Source organism: Telopea speciosissima, chromosome 7 (genome assembly GCF_018873765.1).
Source record: "Telopea speciosissima isolate NSW1024214 ecotype Mountain lineage chromosome 7, Tspe_v1, whole genome shotgun sequence".
Taxonomy (NCBI): Eukaryota; Viridiplantae; Streptophyta; class Magnoliopsida; order Proteales; family Proteaceae; genus Telopea; species Telopea speciosissima.
The window spans coordinates 24,058,051-24,074,554 of record NC_057922.1 but is presented as its reverse complement, the minus strand read 5'-3'; the positions used below and the strand labels follow the sequence as shown (position 1 = coordinate 24,074,554).

General features: G+C 40.2%; 1 protein-coding gene across 2 annotated transcripts; it reads left to right on the top strand.

Annotated features, from left to right (window-relative positions):
- LOC122666896 (probable serine/threonine-protein kinase PBL26) lies at positions 1-2,945 on the top strand. 2 transcript variants are annotated; one of them, XM_043862997.1, is made up of 4 exons: positions 1-222; positions 332-521; positions 776-1,167; positions 2,303-2,945. In XM_043862997.1, the coding sequence occupies exons 1-4, from the start codon at positions 16-18 to the stop codon at positions 2,684-2,686; spliced, it is 1,173 nt and encodes a 390-aa protein (XP_043718932.1). In that variant the 5' UTR covers positions 1-15; the 3' UTR covers positions 2,687-2,945. The 2 variants fall into 2 exon arrangements, with proteins under 2 accessions (XP_043718932.1, XP_043718933.1); XM_043862998.1 differs by having other exon boundaries at positions 21-222; positions 371-521.
- Positions 2,946-16,504: the final 13,559 nt, after the last annotated feature.

Genomic DNA, 16,504 nt, shown 5'->3' with positions numbered 1-16,504 from the left:
GATACTTAGTGCAATATGGTTTCTTGCGCAGAGGATAAAACAAAGACCCAAGCTGAAACAACAAACAAAAAGGAAGCTGCTAATGGTAACGGTAACATTGCAGCACAAACTTTTACTTTTCGTGAGTTGGCCACAGCAACAAAGAATTTCCGGCAGGAATGTTTAGTGGGTGAAGGTGGATTTGGAAGAGTCTACAGGGGGAAACTTGAGAATACTGGCCAGGTAAATTAGTGCTCATAACTCTCTCTCTCTCTCTCTCTCTCTCTCTCTCTCACACACACACACACACACACATCTGTCAAAATATTAATCACCATTTTATTGTGATCAGCTTGTGGCCGTGAAGCAACTGGACAGAAATGGATTACAGGGAAACAGAGAGTTTCTTGTTGAGGTTTTGATGCTGAGTCTCCTCCACCATCAAAATCTGGTCAATCTGATTGGTTATTGTGCTGACGGAGATCAGAGGCTCTTGGTGTATGAGTTTATGGCATTGGGATCTCTTGAAGATCACCTACTTGGTATGCTCCTCTTGTTTCTCCCATATCTTTTGAGTTTAGAAGAAACTTTTTAAATTATTGTTGATTTTCAAATAATATACTGCACATTCCTTGTAATTATCGCATACTTTTTAGTCAGATTCCTACTCTGCAATTGACCTTCAGATTTTAATCACCTCACATGGTTCAGAACAGTCTGGCCATGTGTCATCTTACAGTATCTATCAGTCAAAGAAAGCTGCCTAAATGCATTGTTCACCACTTTTGCAATGCAGATCTCCCGCCAGACCAAAAGCCACTACCCTGGTTTACTAGAATGAAAATAGCTTCAGGGGCTGCTAAGGGTTTGGAATATTTGCACGATAAGGCCAACCCCCCTGTTATATATCGAGATCTGAAATCATCCAACATCTTGCTGGATGAAGAATTCAATCCAAAACTCTCCGATTTTGGTCTTGCCAAGCTTGGACCTGTTGGAGATAAGACACATGTATCATCACGGGTGATGGGGACATATGGTTACTGCGCCCCAGAGTATGCAAGAACAGGTCAGCTGACTTTGAAGTCAGATGTGTATAGTTTTGGAGTTGTTTTACTGGAGCTAATAACTGGACGAAGAGCCATTGACACCACAAGACCAACAGAGGAGCAAAACCTAGTTGCTTGGGTAATTTTCGTTCTTGCTCTTTAGTTCCTTTCTTTGTCAGTTAAAATTTAATTTTTTGATGATTAAAACTTGTAACGGGCCCCTTCACCGAGTTCGAAATGATGGGATTGAAATCATAGGCCAGTTCTCTAGGAGATGGGAAAATTCATTCTGGACCCTATAAACAACAACAACCACAGCCTTATCCCAACTTAATGGAGTCAGCTACATGGATCCTTGCCCTCCAATGAGTTCTATTCGACACCATACTTGATACAAGGTCTAAGCTAAGCATATCTGGGCAAGTGGTTTATTCCAAGGGATTAATTTGCTGTTGGAAGTGGATAGGGGGTGTACTCTTGAATTTCCTTTTGCTGTTGCCTTTATATTTGACTAGTCATGGGCGTTAAGTTTTCGATCCTGGTTTGGCATTGAATGGTTTGACATACGTTTTAGTTCTCACAACTGAGATAACCTTATGGAAATCTTGGTTGAAAATCAGGTGGATTTTGGGGAAGCTGTTTCCCTTGTCCTTCAAAGTAAGTTACATGCCACTACCCAAAAAATCTCAAAAAATTAAACTTAAAAAACCATTAGCCTGAAATGCAACTACAAATTCTGTCCCCAAGACACAATATGAAGTCTTTGACACATCTATATGTGTGTGCATGTGATTGCACATTATTTCTTTTTCCCTGTTAATTGTATTACTAAGCTACAGCTAATGTAGTCTAAATCATCGTTATTTATTAATATCTTAGATGATTTTGAAAAATCAGGTTTCCAAGGCTGCTATTCTTTCAGCTTAATTAGCTATCTAAAGCATCTATGGAGTCTCACACCTATGTCTGTGCTCAAAATTCGTTACTTTGGAAATTATTTTGTTGTGTTGAGTCATGACTTGCTGCTTAATGTACCTCATGCTTCTTTCTCTGTCAGATTCCTTTCTCCAACATAAGGGAAATAATTTTCAAAAGTGGATATTCTTTTGTTTTTAACATTTACTGATTCATTCATTCACTTTATATGGTTTCTTTAATTTCCTAATACATCAGAACTTTGGATGAGAACAGAGCATAGATAATTTCACCTTTACATTACAACTCCAATCCATTCTATTGATTCCCCTCGGTGAATACTATATCACTTTGAACAGGCACAACCCATATTCAAGGATCCCAAAAGGTTCCCAGAGATGGCTGATCCACTTCTTCAAGGGGACTTCCCAGTCAGAGGTTTAAATCAAGCAGTTGCAGTCGCTGCCATGTGTCTTCAGGAGGAAGCGTCAGTCCGCCCCTTGATGAGCGATGTTGTCACTGCTCTTAGTTTCCTATCACTGTCTCCTGAAGAAGGGCTACCTCCACTACTTGCTGTTCCAGATTCAGCTTCTGAGAAGAAAGTGTCAAGTGAGGATGGAGATCATCAGGATGAAGTAAGTGCAGAAGAACGTCAACGAGCTGTAGCAGAAGCAATGGAGTGGGGATCAAATTCAAGGGCAAACAACAGAAAAAGCAGCAATGGAAGAGGTGCTTCATTGTAATATATCCGTCCTATTCTATGATAATGATGAGTATATCAAAATTCTTTTTCTCTTCCATGGATCCTTTCTTCTACAAACCTCTTATATTTCTCTTTCAGTGTAAGAATCATATTTTTGCTGAAAGGTAAGGTAACATTGAGTGATTAAGTGAGGTTCAGAGCTATACATCGGAAGTAGGACTTCAAGTGAGGTTCACTTCTCTGGCCATTTCATGTCCATTCCAAATTTTGTGAAAAGTGGATGAATTTGAAAAGACTTGGTTTCGATTCCAACCCAGGAGCGCATCTGTTGAACACTCCAATATTACCTTGAAATTACATCATGCAAAATGTGCATGCATGAATTGAACCAGTGGGAGTACTCTATCGGCACATTAGCTTTAAGATGAAGTAAAATGATAATATATTACTGCTGTTTGTATTTATATTTGTATGTTTTGTTTTTGCAATGTAAGACACCTCCATCAAGATATCTCTGCATTTTCCCATGATCTCTATGACTCTGTTTCACAATTTAACCTTAAAGGTTTAAGGTAGCAGGAGGATAAGATGATTTGCTAGAGAGGAGGGAGATGGCCAGAGAACAAGAAAACAACCAGAGTGGAATAAAAATAGAGAAACTCTCATTGTAGATGAGAAGAAGATAATTGGAGTGGATGTATAAATATATCAGAATACAACTATGCAAAATGGTTGAGAAGTCAAACAATATGGGGGAAAAAAAAAGGCTCTTTCAGAAATTAGAAGAGAGGAATGGGAATTCAAAAGTTAACAAGAAGGAAGCTTTATTGGAAATTATATGGAGCTATTTATCCACAGGTGCCAACAAGAACTTTGTCATTGGATGAATTTGTATTTAAAAGCTTAGGCTTGATTTGGTATGATTTCTATTTCAAAAATTGTTAGGTTTGGTTTTTGCACCTTATTCTGAAATAACTGAGGAGCTATTTCAAAATTTCTATTTCATTTGATTTCATTCTTGCTCTTTAATGAGCACATGGCAAATTTGATGGGCAAATTAGTACTTCCATGTTAAAAATAAAACACCACCTTTCTTTTTCTCCTAATTGTCTCGCCACTATCGCCATCGCCACCACCATTGCCACCACTATTCCACCACCACCACTGCCCTTTACAAAGAAATATAGAGAATATAATCTCATAAATTGAACTTCCAAATGGATTTTTTTATTCTTGAAATAATTCATATTTATATAGCCAAAACGATTTCAATTTTTTGACCTAAAATCTATTTGTTGGCTATTTCATGAAATCAATCCAAAATTGAAATAGAAATCACACCAAATCAGGGCTTAGCAATTCCCAAGTCAGAGACAAACTTCACATTCAGCATACAGCAAAATATTTTAATTTGATAGGTCTCGATGAACTTTAGGCACAGGGAAATCATGATGCAACAGTAAAAATAATACCGTCGTCAAAGTATCATTTATGGCATTATATATAATACCGTTGCCAGAAATCATTTTACTCCTTCCTTCCCGCCTTTTTTTTTTCCATTCCCGCACAAGATTCCCAATCTCTCTCCTTCCCTATCCTTGTGTGCGGGACATAATCTTTAGTGCAGTTATCAGACTTTAGAGTCGTTTTCAATCTGAATCGGATCCGAATCAGTCTGAGTCTGATCCAATTGGATCTACACTAATTTATGGTGAAAATAGAATCAGCAAAGGAATCTGGAATCGGCCCATGAATGGGTCCAATTTAAGGTGGATTACAAATGAAAATGACTAGGAATCGCCGATTCAGACAATAACAATTAGGAACGATGGAAATTGGCCGGGATCAATGTCAGTCGATTCACCGATTCGTAAAACTTTGCCCACCTCCCCAGCAACTCTACCCCGTCCCAGTCCTCTCCAACTCCCCACCCTACCCGAGCTCTGCAATTCCCCATTGTCTCTTTGTGTTTTGGTGAACCACATGATTTATATTTATGTGTTTAATGGTATCTCAGGCTACTGGGAACAAATGTATGCATGTTGAATTTAGTGCTTCTGATTTTAACATGTATAATGTAATGCAAAAGGAACTTTTCAAATTATTTTTGGGGAGAGCGTTCTCTTTGAGGGAGAGTGGGGGCCATGCGCGCATGACAGTCAATGAGAGAACACATACATTGGCATTTTGGAGACAAAAATTCTGCCTTTCATGGGGGGCGGGCCGATCATTTTGATCATTTCGGTCCCCACTGTATCTGGGCGTGACTTGCCCCCCCCCCTCCCCACCTCCACAGAGAACATTTTCTCTTATTCTTAAATGGTAAGGTGTAAAGTTAGCCCCATTGTTCTTTAAAATGATGGTTCTCATGTTTTTCATTGAAGTGTTGAATGGGTTCTTCTAGTAATTAGTGAAACGGTTGGGGATGAATCACTCCCATGTTCACATGGTTAGGATTGATGGTTTGATTCTAAGAATACCTTGGCGAATGTTTGGATTTCTAGAAAACATATTAGGGGAGATTTTCATGCATGATCATATGAGGGGGGTAGGGGTTACGATGTGAATGAAATGTTCTAACTTTGGGAATGATGTTCAAGTTACTTGCTCTTTTCTCGTCCAATTGCTATTGGGATACTCTGAAGTTGTGAAAGTAGACCAGTCTGTGATTGTTTCCTGGTGTCTTGATATATGTGTGTTTTTTATTTTAAGAGTATTTAGGGGAAACGAACATTGCCTGGTCAAAACGTAGCAGACTCTTCTATCTCATCTAATCCTCCATTTTCGTGACAAACTATTCCTATCACTTCTAGAAAAAAGGAAAAGATAAAGAACCAAGAATGATTCCTGTATTTTTTGTCACTCGATTTGTGTCATGCTACGGAATAGATTAAAACCAAGTTAAGAGATAAAAGACAAATATATGGACCAATAAGTCCAAGAAGCAAGCTAATATGCAATTCTTCTGTATTCATAGACAGCTAATTTGAACAAAATTATTCAATTTGAAATGACAGTAAGAATGAAATCGTGTTTTAATCTTCCACACCAACCCCAAAAAACCTGTATAATCTCTTCCTTTCTCTTGCCACCGAAAATGAAGAAACCCTAAAAAAAAAAAAATTTAAAAAAAGGGACAATATTAATTCCCTGCAAAATTTAGAATTGGTGAGTTTATTGCTATTGCTATTGCTGTTGGTGGTAGGGGTGCTGCAACTGATACTGATAGTGTTATTGTTACTGTTGTCATTGTTGTTGATATTGCTTTGTTGCCCGTCCATGATAGAGGATATGGCCGCTGCCAGAGCAGCGGTGAAGTTGAGATCCGCCAGTGAAGGTGGCGCCACTTGGTGGGTCTGTTGGGGTGGCGGTTGAGGGTGTTGCTGGTGGACGAACTTCGAGGGATCCATGTCCTAACAGATTTGAAGGCCAAAGAATTTCGAGGAAATGGGTTTCATGGCCCAGCGATATCAAGGTATATATAGAGGTGGAAGATGAGGTTTTTTTTTTTTTTTTTTTTTGATGAAAGAAAAGAAAATTATATTACTAATTAAAGAGATGTACAACTATCATCTAACCAAGTATCCTTTCTAAAAAAGGTCATCCGAGCTAGAGACTTAAGCCAAGACGGGATAGAAGGGTCTCGTGGAGACTTAAACACAATGTTAGAGGAGCAATCCAGAATCTTCAAAAAATAGTCCAAAACTTCTAATGGCCAGGGGGAAAGGGATGGAGTTGGAAGACGTCCAGGTAGTACCTTATTAAAGCACCAAACTTCTTTCAACTTCAAACCTCTCGAATTAGCCAAATCAAAACCAGTGAGGATGGCTAGCAATTCAGGTTCCAACTCATGTTGACTCTTAATTCTTCTTGCATTTAACAAAATGAATTTCCCTTCTAACAGGAATCCAAGGGTCCATCCAGAACAACTTATGTCCGATGGATCAAGCCCGGCGCAAACCAAAACAAGAAAATCTAAAGTAGGTAAAAGAGGTAGAGTATGCACAAACAGGTCTTGATTATTAAATAATACAGTAAAGGGAGTAGTTGAGGGGGGGAGATAGAGAGATCTTTCAACCAAAGTTCAATCCTCTTTAAAACAGATAGAGGGTTGGGTTTCACAAAACAGAATATTAAATTGTTCCTGGAAAGCCAGATAAAATAACATGTAATAATAAAAACTGAAAAAAAACCAAACAAGAGAATGCTTATCAAGCTTGCAGTTGAGAAAAGTAGAAATACAGAATTGTCGCAGAGATGGGGAAGAGATGAGTTCTGTCCTGAGACCCAAAGGACCCGCTGCCTAGATATGTTTGACCCAATCACAATAAAGCAATAAGTGCCAGAGGGTCTCATTACAAGTGCCACAAAAAGCACAAGTTGGATCGACCGGAGTCCAATTCGAAATAGAATCCTTAACCGGAATCCCTGCATTTAATACACGCCAGAAAAACATTTTTAAATTTCTTATGGATATTAAGATGCCAAAAAAATTTCCACCAAGCGGATAAAGACAAGTCATAACGAACGGTGTTAGAGAGAAAAAGATACGTTTTTTTGTATGAAAGCATCGGTCTCTGGAGAGTGTGCACCACCAAGAGTCAGGGGACTCAGAGCAAGGAACGAGACGGATATGCGCCAAGTAACTAGGGGCCGAAGCACCCAACAGGTCTAAATTCCAACTATTATTAGAAATAAACATGTTGATTCTTCAGGGAAAACCCTCGAAGAAGCATCAGGCTTCAGAGAAAAGGAAGGAAGAGATGGGATCCAAGGGTCCGTCCAAAAAAAGGTATCCATACCATTCCCAATCTTCCTAAAACAGATGGTTCGTAGGGATGCAAGAGTCTTAGCAATGCTGTTCCAAATCCATGATCCTTTTTTAGTAGACGTTCTAGGATCAAGGAGGGATGTGTGAGGGAAATATTTAGCTTTAAGAACCTTGGCCCATAAGGACCTGGGTTCCGTCAAGAGTCTCCAACTAAGCTTGAGAAGAAGGGCCTTATTTTGGGTAGCAAAGGGTCGAAACCCCAGGCCCCCACCAGTCACAGGAAGACAAAGCCCTTTCCAAGAAATAAAAGATTTCTTTTTACACAAATTGGACCCACCACACCAAAAATTATAGCATATAGAATCAAGCTGTTTACAAACAGATAAAGGAAAAGAAAAGCAACTTATAAGAAATGAAGGCATAGAATTAAGAACGGACTTGATGAGAACACTGCGACCTGCAAAGGAAAGAAGATTAGCTTTCCAAAGAGAGAGTCTATTGCACATTCGATTAACCAAAGGTGCCAAGTGCTTAACCTTAGAATTAGATTGAAATAATTTGGTACCGAGGTACAGAGCCTCAGCCTTCATCTCAGAATTCCCAAGCAAAGAGCTTAAACGATTTTTGTCACAATCGGAAACATTGCTATTGAAACAAATCCCACTTTTAGAGAATAAGTTGATCTTTTGCCCAGAAAGATCAGAAAACAAATCTAAAACAGCCTTAATAGTAAACAGATCATCAGGGTTGGCTCTACATAATATAAATATATCATCAGCAAAAAGAAGATGTGTAATTTTCGGTGCATCCCTAGCAACTTTCACACTCTCGAACAAATTGAGCTCTCTATAAGTAGAAAGAAGTCGAGATAAAGCTTCCATACCTGTGATGAAGAGATAGGGACTAAGAGGCCATCCCTGGCAAATCCTTCTAGTACCGGTAAAATGCCCAAAAAGGCTCCCATTAAATTTGATCGAAAAAGTTCCAGAAGACATCAAATTAAGAATGAAGCTGCACCACTTAGACCCAAAACCCAAAAATTTGAAGATAGTAGTAAGAAAGGACCATTCAATTTTGTCGAAAGCTTTGGACATATCAATTTTAATGGCAACAAACCCTACCCCACCCTTCCGTTTATGTTTAAGAAAATGGAAGACTTCATGAACCATCACAATATTGTCAGTGATTTGTCTACCCTTCACAAAAGCCCCCTGAAAGGGAGAGATAAAGGAAGGTAAAAAACCCTTAAGCATATTGGCCAGGATTTTGGCAATGATTTTGTAAACTACATTACATAAGCTAATAGGTCTGAAATCCTGCACCCTACAGGCCGAGTCACACTTAGGGACTAAACAAATAAGGGTGTGATTAATCCCCACCGGAATAGAACCATTAGTAAAGCAAGAAGTAATAAAGTCGACCAAGCTACCCTCAATATAATCCTAGCATTTTTGGAAAAAACAAGCTTGGAAACCATCAATTCCTGGAGCCTTGTAAAGGCCCAGAGAGAAAACAGTATCCTTAATCTCTTCCAAGGAAGGGGGAATACAAAGGGAAGTAGCAAAGGAGTCGGACAAAACAGGGGGGAAAAGACATTCAACAAAATAAGTATCCAGAGGGTTAGAAGAGGTAAATAACTAACTCATATAGTCAGCAAAAGCAAGAGCAATAGAGCTAGGGTTAGTGATTTTGTCACCATTATCAAGAAAAAGGAAGTCAATCCTCCGTTTACGTTGATGATGCTTCACCATAGAATAAAAAATTGTTGTGTTCCTGTCTCCAGAAGTAATATAATTATGTCTAGATTTCTGGAACCAGAACCACTCGTCGCCCTCCAGCACCCACCTTAGTTTGTTGGAGCAAGTCTGCAAATCATTTGTGTGACGCAAAGCTGAATCTTCTAAAATACCATATTGAGAAACCAACTGCTGTTTAATTCCTTCTATTTTACTATACATCGTTTTATTCCACCCCTTAAGAAGATTAGAGAAAGAAGTAAGCCGACACGGGAAAGAGTCCAGCGAGGGAGAATCCCAGAATGTGCTACAAAAGGTGGAAAAATGAGGATGAGAGGTCCAGGCCATTTGAAAATGGAACACTTTTTTAAAAGGTCTAGAAGGGTTGGTGTTAAGAACGATTGGGTTATGGTCAAAACCAATAGAGGCAAGCTTAGAAAGAGAAGAAGGGGGAAACCACAAAAACCAACTAGGTGAGTAGAAGGCACGGTCCATGCATTCCTTAATAATGGTAGGGGGTTTATGGTGATTTGGCCAAGTATAGGGTGATCCTTGCAACCTAACTTCCTCCAAACCAAAAGAACTAATGAGATTAGAGAAAGCAGACGAAGATACCGAATGGTGGAATGGGGTGCCCCCAAATTTATCCTCAGCTGAGAGGAGTTCATTCGGGTCCCCAATAATGCAAAATGGGCTAGAGATAGTAGCAAGAGTTTGCGACAAAGATGTCCAGAATTTGGCTCTTAGATGTGTATGGGAGGGGCGTAGATGAAGAAGCACCAGAAATCACCCAAATTAAAATCCCGGATTCGGCATCCCAAGAAGAGGGGATCAGAAATAGAATCAACAACAACCAAACCCTGCTTCACAAAGAGGCAAAGACCACCTTTTCCTTTGGAAACAGTGGCTATCCGAGAAAGCCACAAGAGAATAATCACTAGTCAACACAGGGATTTTTAACCCACAGTGGCCAGAGCATTTCATTTCACATAAAAATAGAAGATCCGTCCTTATTTTTTTGGCATGTAAAGTAACACAATGTTTAGAGAAGGCGTTGTTAACGCCCTTAACATTCCATGCAAACAACAACATAATGCCCCAGAGAAGACAACGGGTCCAAAAACACATCACCCAACGACACCTTACAGAAACTGAAAATGATGAGGTATAAAAGAACGACGACATTAGTGATGATTTAAAACAGAAAGGGAAACAGCAGAGCAAAAGAGCAGAGTTACAAACACAATACAGAAATTGAAAAACTCAGAGTTATCAAGGAAGAAAGTTACCGAGCTAGAGGGTAGTGATCCCAGGGCTTCACCATGCTCAGTTGTCAGAGACGTGCCATCAGAAGATTTTGCTACCAGGGAAGAAGAGGGAGACTGCTTGTCCAAAAGCCACTGTCGAATCAGCCCAACAAGGCATTAGGGTCCGGGGCGACAGCTAGGGAGGATTCCAGGGATTGCCGAAAGGAGAGAAAAGCAGAAGCCAGCGATGGGGGAATAGCAGGTTCATAATGCTTCCTTTCCTTACGCAACGGGGAAGGGGTAAAGGAACCTAGGAAAACATTTTTTTAGGGGGCCAACAAAGGGAGAGGCCTGCGAACGGAACTCAAAACTAGGAGCAAATGGTGCAACTACTAAAACAGAACCGAGAGAAGGGGGAGGTATCGGTGCAACAGGGGGGTCAAGGGAAGGCGAGGACTTTGAATGAATCAGGTTCCCAAAAACATCACCAAAGAGCAGTGGGGGTTTAAAGTCAATAAACAGAGAAGACAGGAAAGAATCCTCACTAGTTTGTGGGCTAGGGATCTTTGCCGGGGGAGCCTCAGCACAAGAAATCGCATGTACAGAAGGGGTGCAGAGGGGAGAGGCCTCCTCAACTATAGAAACCACAGGGTAAGGAGGGAGCACCACTGAGGGGGAAGCTAGCATCTCAGACTCAGACCCAAACCCAGGGATGGGGGGTGCCCGTCAATGTCCATCGAGACTGAACCTTCAGAACTCACAGAAGGCAGCACTAGTTCATCCGAGGAGGTGAGGTCGAGTTCCATCATGGAAATGTCCATCACCAAGGAGGGGTGAGCAATAACAGAGTTGATGAATAAAGGAGTGGTGAGGGCTAAGTCGAAATTGCCCCACGGAGTACCACGTCCAAAAGGCTTCACAAAGGAGCAGCAGTCAACCACGTGGAAGAAACATCCACAACGAAAGCAAATCTTAAAAGCCTCGTACTTAAGTTGAAAGGGAAGGGAGGCTCCATCCACATCCCTGATAGTGGTCTGCAGACAGACTTGCTGCTTCAACTTGAAAAGGACCTTCGCCCGCATAATAGGGATAGACCCATCAGGATATTGAACATGGAGGTCCAACGGCTTACCGACACAAGACACTGCATGCTTAACAACATCGAAAGAGAAAACTTCAGGAGGGACCTTACAGAGATGAACCCATATGGGAAGGAACTTCCTTTCATACTCAAACTTAGCATCATCCAGAGCGTGCTCCACCAGATTGACTAGAGAACGGCCACACCACCAAGGCCCAAGAGCCCATACCTTGTCACGCTCCTCACTGGAACCAAACTCCACCTTAAAACCACCCTTTTCGTAACAACAAAGGTAAACAACACCCATACTTTCCCAAATATCCACCAACTTGGAGGCGTTGGAGCATAGGGTATCCTGGGATGGACGCGGGTACCCCAAAGTAAAGCCATACAACACCCTAGAGGCAAGGAAAGGTTTAGGGGTAGAGGATCGAGTGGTAGAGGGCCTAGGTATATGCCAAACAGAGGAAGGGGAATCGTGCGGTGTGAACCCACCCTCCAAACCAGCGTGGGCTTTTCCTCTGTGGGAAGAAGAAGAGGACAAGCGCCGGCGTGAGGAGCGAAGCTGAGACATTGCAACAGAGAACAACCAAAAGATACAGAGCAAAGATCACCCCAAAAGTTGCACCGACAGAGCAGAGGGACAAACCAAAAATGCCCAGACAACAAACAACCGAACAAGACAAAGGGGAGAGATAGAGAGTCGAAAAAAGGAAGCAAGCCCCAATAGTCAACACCCCAGATAGCAACAACGTCAGCGAGGAAGCCCTCCACACCGAAGGAACCAGAAGAAGCCAGACAAGGGAGAGTGCAGAGGAGAAAAAGACCAGAGGCCAACGGGGTAGAAACAAAAAGGAAAAAGGAGAGGAAAAGAAATATAAAGAAGGGAGTAGATGAAGAGGGAGGGGAAGAGAGGGAGGTGCAAAAAGAGTAGCATTAATGGCACGTCTTGTCTAACTGACCCTGAAGCCGAAATGTCACCTAGCTAGCCCGGTGCCCAAAAGGAAACATAGAGAAGCAGAAAAGGCAGGTAAAAATATGAAGAGCGAGTAACCTTAATGGGTGGGGGCTACAAAAGGAAAGAGGTTTGGGGGAGACCAGAAGATCGTTAGTTTAGGAATTAAAAGAAATATTACGAAAACTATAGGGGAATAGTATGTAAGTGGGCAAAGCTAAGGGGAGGAATGTATAATTAGGGCAAAGTATAGGGGTCAGTAATTTCCTTTTTTGTTTTTTCTGGTAAAATCACAACTCTGTGTGTGTGTGTGTGTTTTTTTTGGGGGTAAATTCACAACTGTCTCTGATTCTAGCAAAAAAAACCGTCTCTCGCACATTGAAACCCAAACCCTGCAATCACAACTCACTGTCTCTCTCACATACATTGAAACCCAAACCCTGCAATTCGTGTGTTCGACAGGCTTCAACTTCAAGGAGACGGTGAGACAAAGGCAGCGACTGCATCTCCGGCTTTGACAGGTAAGTTTTTGGTTACCCCCCCCCTCTTCTTCGGTTTCCTTCTTAATCGCAGTCTCTTTTTTCCCCAACCTGATCAATCGATTTCTTGGGTCTCCTCATCCCTCTTCCTCCCCGTCGCACAGTTGTTTTTATACCTGATTAATCGGGGATGGATTTTTTTCTCTGATTCTATCTCTCTCGTTCTTGTCCTCCTTATTCTTATGTATTTTTCTTCTTCGGTTCTTCCCGTGACTTCACTGTTTCCCCCTCCTTTTTTTTTCCCATTCATTTGTAACTGAGGTAGGGGTGTTTTCTTTAATTACTTTGCTTCTTCTTCTTTTACCAAGCAAAGCCTAAAGGCAAATGGTTAATGGTGTGTACTGTACTATTGTGTTTCTGTTCTCATATTCAGGCTTAATGGTTAATGATGTTGGTTTATTTTTGCTTAATGGTGTGTTTCTGTTATGTATTTTTATTGGTTAATGGTGTGTACTGTGTACTGTGTTTTTGTTCTGATATTCAAGCTTAAGTGTCTATGGCTTGAGCATAAAGGGTTGATGGTGTATTGCTGCAAGCCTGCAACAGGAACACTGAACAGTGACCAGAGTGTGCACTATTCCCAATTTAACAGTCCCTTTTTTTGTATTTATCATTCTGTTTCGTAGTTATATGCTAAGAATTAGGTTTTTGATTTGTTTTTCTGATAAATATAACAATATGCTTCATTGCTTCTTTATATCCTATATACTTTGTTCATTATATGTGTTGGTTTTCGCAGATTATGTCACTGCTAATTGCTAGCGTGATTATTCCTTATTGCATTGATATGATTCTTTATGTAGCATATAAGTAGAACTATATAATTTCTAATATGCTATTTGGGCCTTTGGCTATTTGTTATACTAGTAGTAATAAATATAACGGGCGCACCCAGTGCACCAGGCTCCCGCCACTGCCGGGTCTGGGGAGGGTTATAATGTACACAGCCTTATCGCAGAGAGTCTGTTTCCCTACTCGAACCCACGGCCACTAGGTTACAATGGGGCAACCTTACTGTTGCGCCTAGGTTTGCCCTCAGTATTAGTAAATATAATGGATACATAAAAAAGGAATACTAGAACGCCTTGGTTTCCTAGGCGCTGCCTTATTGCCTAAGCACTTAAAAAGGCCCTCCAACGACTTGTGCCGCCTAGCGCCTTGACAACTATGGTCAGAAAAACTAACATAACTCATGAACCAGTCATCTGGTGAACACCATGTTTAGGTCGAATGGAGTAGGGGTGGATGAGTAACATAGTTTAATCTCATTCCAAATTGCTGGTAAAATTCTTAGAATCTGTTGAATGAAGGTTAGACTATGTTGCTGTCCAACAGTAGGTCACAGACACAAAACAGTGCTGGAAAAAACTAACAGAATATAAGGAAACTTAATAACAGTGTTAGGACACAAATAAACACAAAGAAGAATATTAAAAATCACTTAGAAGATGGCCACGGGAAGAATTCTAGTTGCTGAAATATTGTTGGAACAATGAATGACAGAGAAAATATAAAAGAGAATAGGAAGAAAAGAAGAAGAAGATATGACCAATAGGTTTCTCCACCTATTGACCACAGTGCACACACTCACATAGAGAACAGTTTTTTCAAACATCAAATCTGTGGTTTAGTGTGCCCTTTGCTCTTTATTTATAATAACCAATGAACTGATTACAGATAGAAACTCTCCTTGCTACTTGGCCGCCAAGGAAACACTAAAGGAATCATTCTCGAAAGGATCCTTAGCTATTACAAGGAAAATAAAAAGCAAATACAATAGAAATTAGGATGGAATCTTTTTGAGGATGAATTGCTATTGCATGCAAAATTAGAGACTTCCACTTACCACTAAGTAACTCATTACATGGAATTAGGAACTAAGAAAATAGAAAACTAACTACTTAATCCCGTATGTGCCTTAATGTGAGCCGGGAGGGCAAACCTCATAGAATTAGAGAAAGGAGCGCAGTGGTCGAGCGCACAGAGCCGAAATGACTCCTGGGTAGGAAGCGTGAGGTGAGACAGTGCTGGCCCAAGGTTTGACGAAAACTGATCTCTTCTAGGATGGAATCCTTCTTGAGGATAAATTGCTATTGCATGCAAAATAGAAAGTAACAAAACTAGAAATTTCTGCTTAATATTTATCTTAACTTAATCACTAAGTAGCTCATTACATGGAATTAGGAACTAAGAAAATAGAAACTAACTACTTAATCCCGTGTAGGCGTTAAATCCCTAATATTTGGGCTAATAGAATGGGCCCGTTACAATAGAAAACTCAAAATTACATAGTCCATGACCCATATAACCCATTGGGGACTTAAATTTGTGCCTAACTTAATGAGCCACGGGTTCAACTTGACCCAAAAAACTGTACCAAACCCAAATCCGAAAATTCTTTTTCCAAGGGATGGGATCTGCATTACTAACAATTTGATCATTTCCTAGGTAGGTTTGTCAAGCTAACCTTCAGACCTACCCCTTTTTTTTTTTCTTGTGTTTAGATTGAAAATTCCTGATTCCTGAACTGATCAAGTAATTGATTGTGTCCAGAATCACCAAGTAAGAAGTCCAAACATTCCAAATCTTAGCTAATCACTTGAGCTGCAGCATTGATTCAAGAGTAAATCTTAATTTTCCATTGTAACTTGGAAAAAGGGAATATCTTTTTGACATTGTCTTTGAGAGGAACATCTTTGAAACTTTTTTCTTTTCTTACTATTGATCAAAGTGGGGATTGCAACTTTCGAAGTTCATCTTTGTGGACTTTAATATCTTTAGGTTTCAGTGATCTAAGGAATGATGTGTTGTGGAATGTGTTGAAAGTTTATCTGATGCAGTCAAATTAACATCATTGTGCACCATTTGGTGTGTCTATCTGTTTCCATGAAAAATGTGGAAAAAGTAAATTATCTTGTAAAATAAGATTTTCTTGCCATGTTAGTTGGCTTAACTGAAATTTTGTGGTGCACTTAAAAGTCCTACTTAGATCATGTGGACAGCAACATAGTTAATTCAATATGTACGAGAAAAATAAGTATTGGTTATGAATGGCATTTTTGTAATATTAAATGTTATGAACTTGCCACATGGCCAGTATAGATGATGTGACAAATTTTGCAATGCACTTCGGTTACTCTACTTAGATCACACAGAGAGCATGGTTGGTTTAACAGTATTTTGTAGAAGTGCCAGAAGTACGTCTTTTATTATGCCCTCTCAATCACCTTTTTCGTTTTCTTTTTTTAAATCATTTTTACTCAGCGTTACCAAATGCGTTTCTTCCCTACAGAAGCACACCCACCCCTCCCCCCCCCCCCCAAAAAAAAAAAAAAAAAAAAAAAAAAATTCTGAATACAAAAGATTTATGCAGAACACAAATGTTACTATGATTCCCATTCAAATTGCATGGCTGTCTCCCACTCTCTTTCTCACTGGATGCAAGCAAAACAGAATGTCTTGGAGTACCTCCATCAAACTTTGTGTTCTTAACTAATTACTATAATTAGAGTCTTTTTATGCTTCAGAA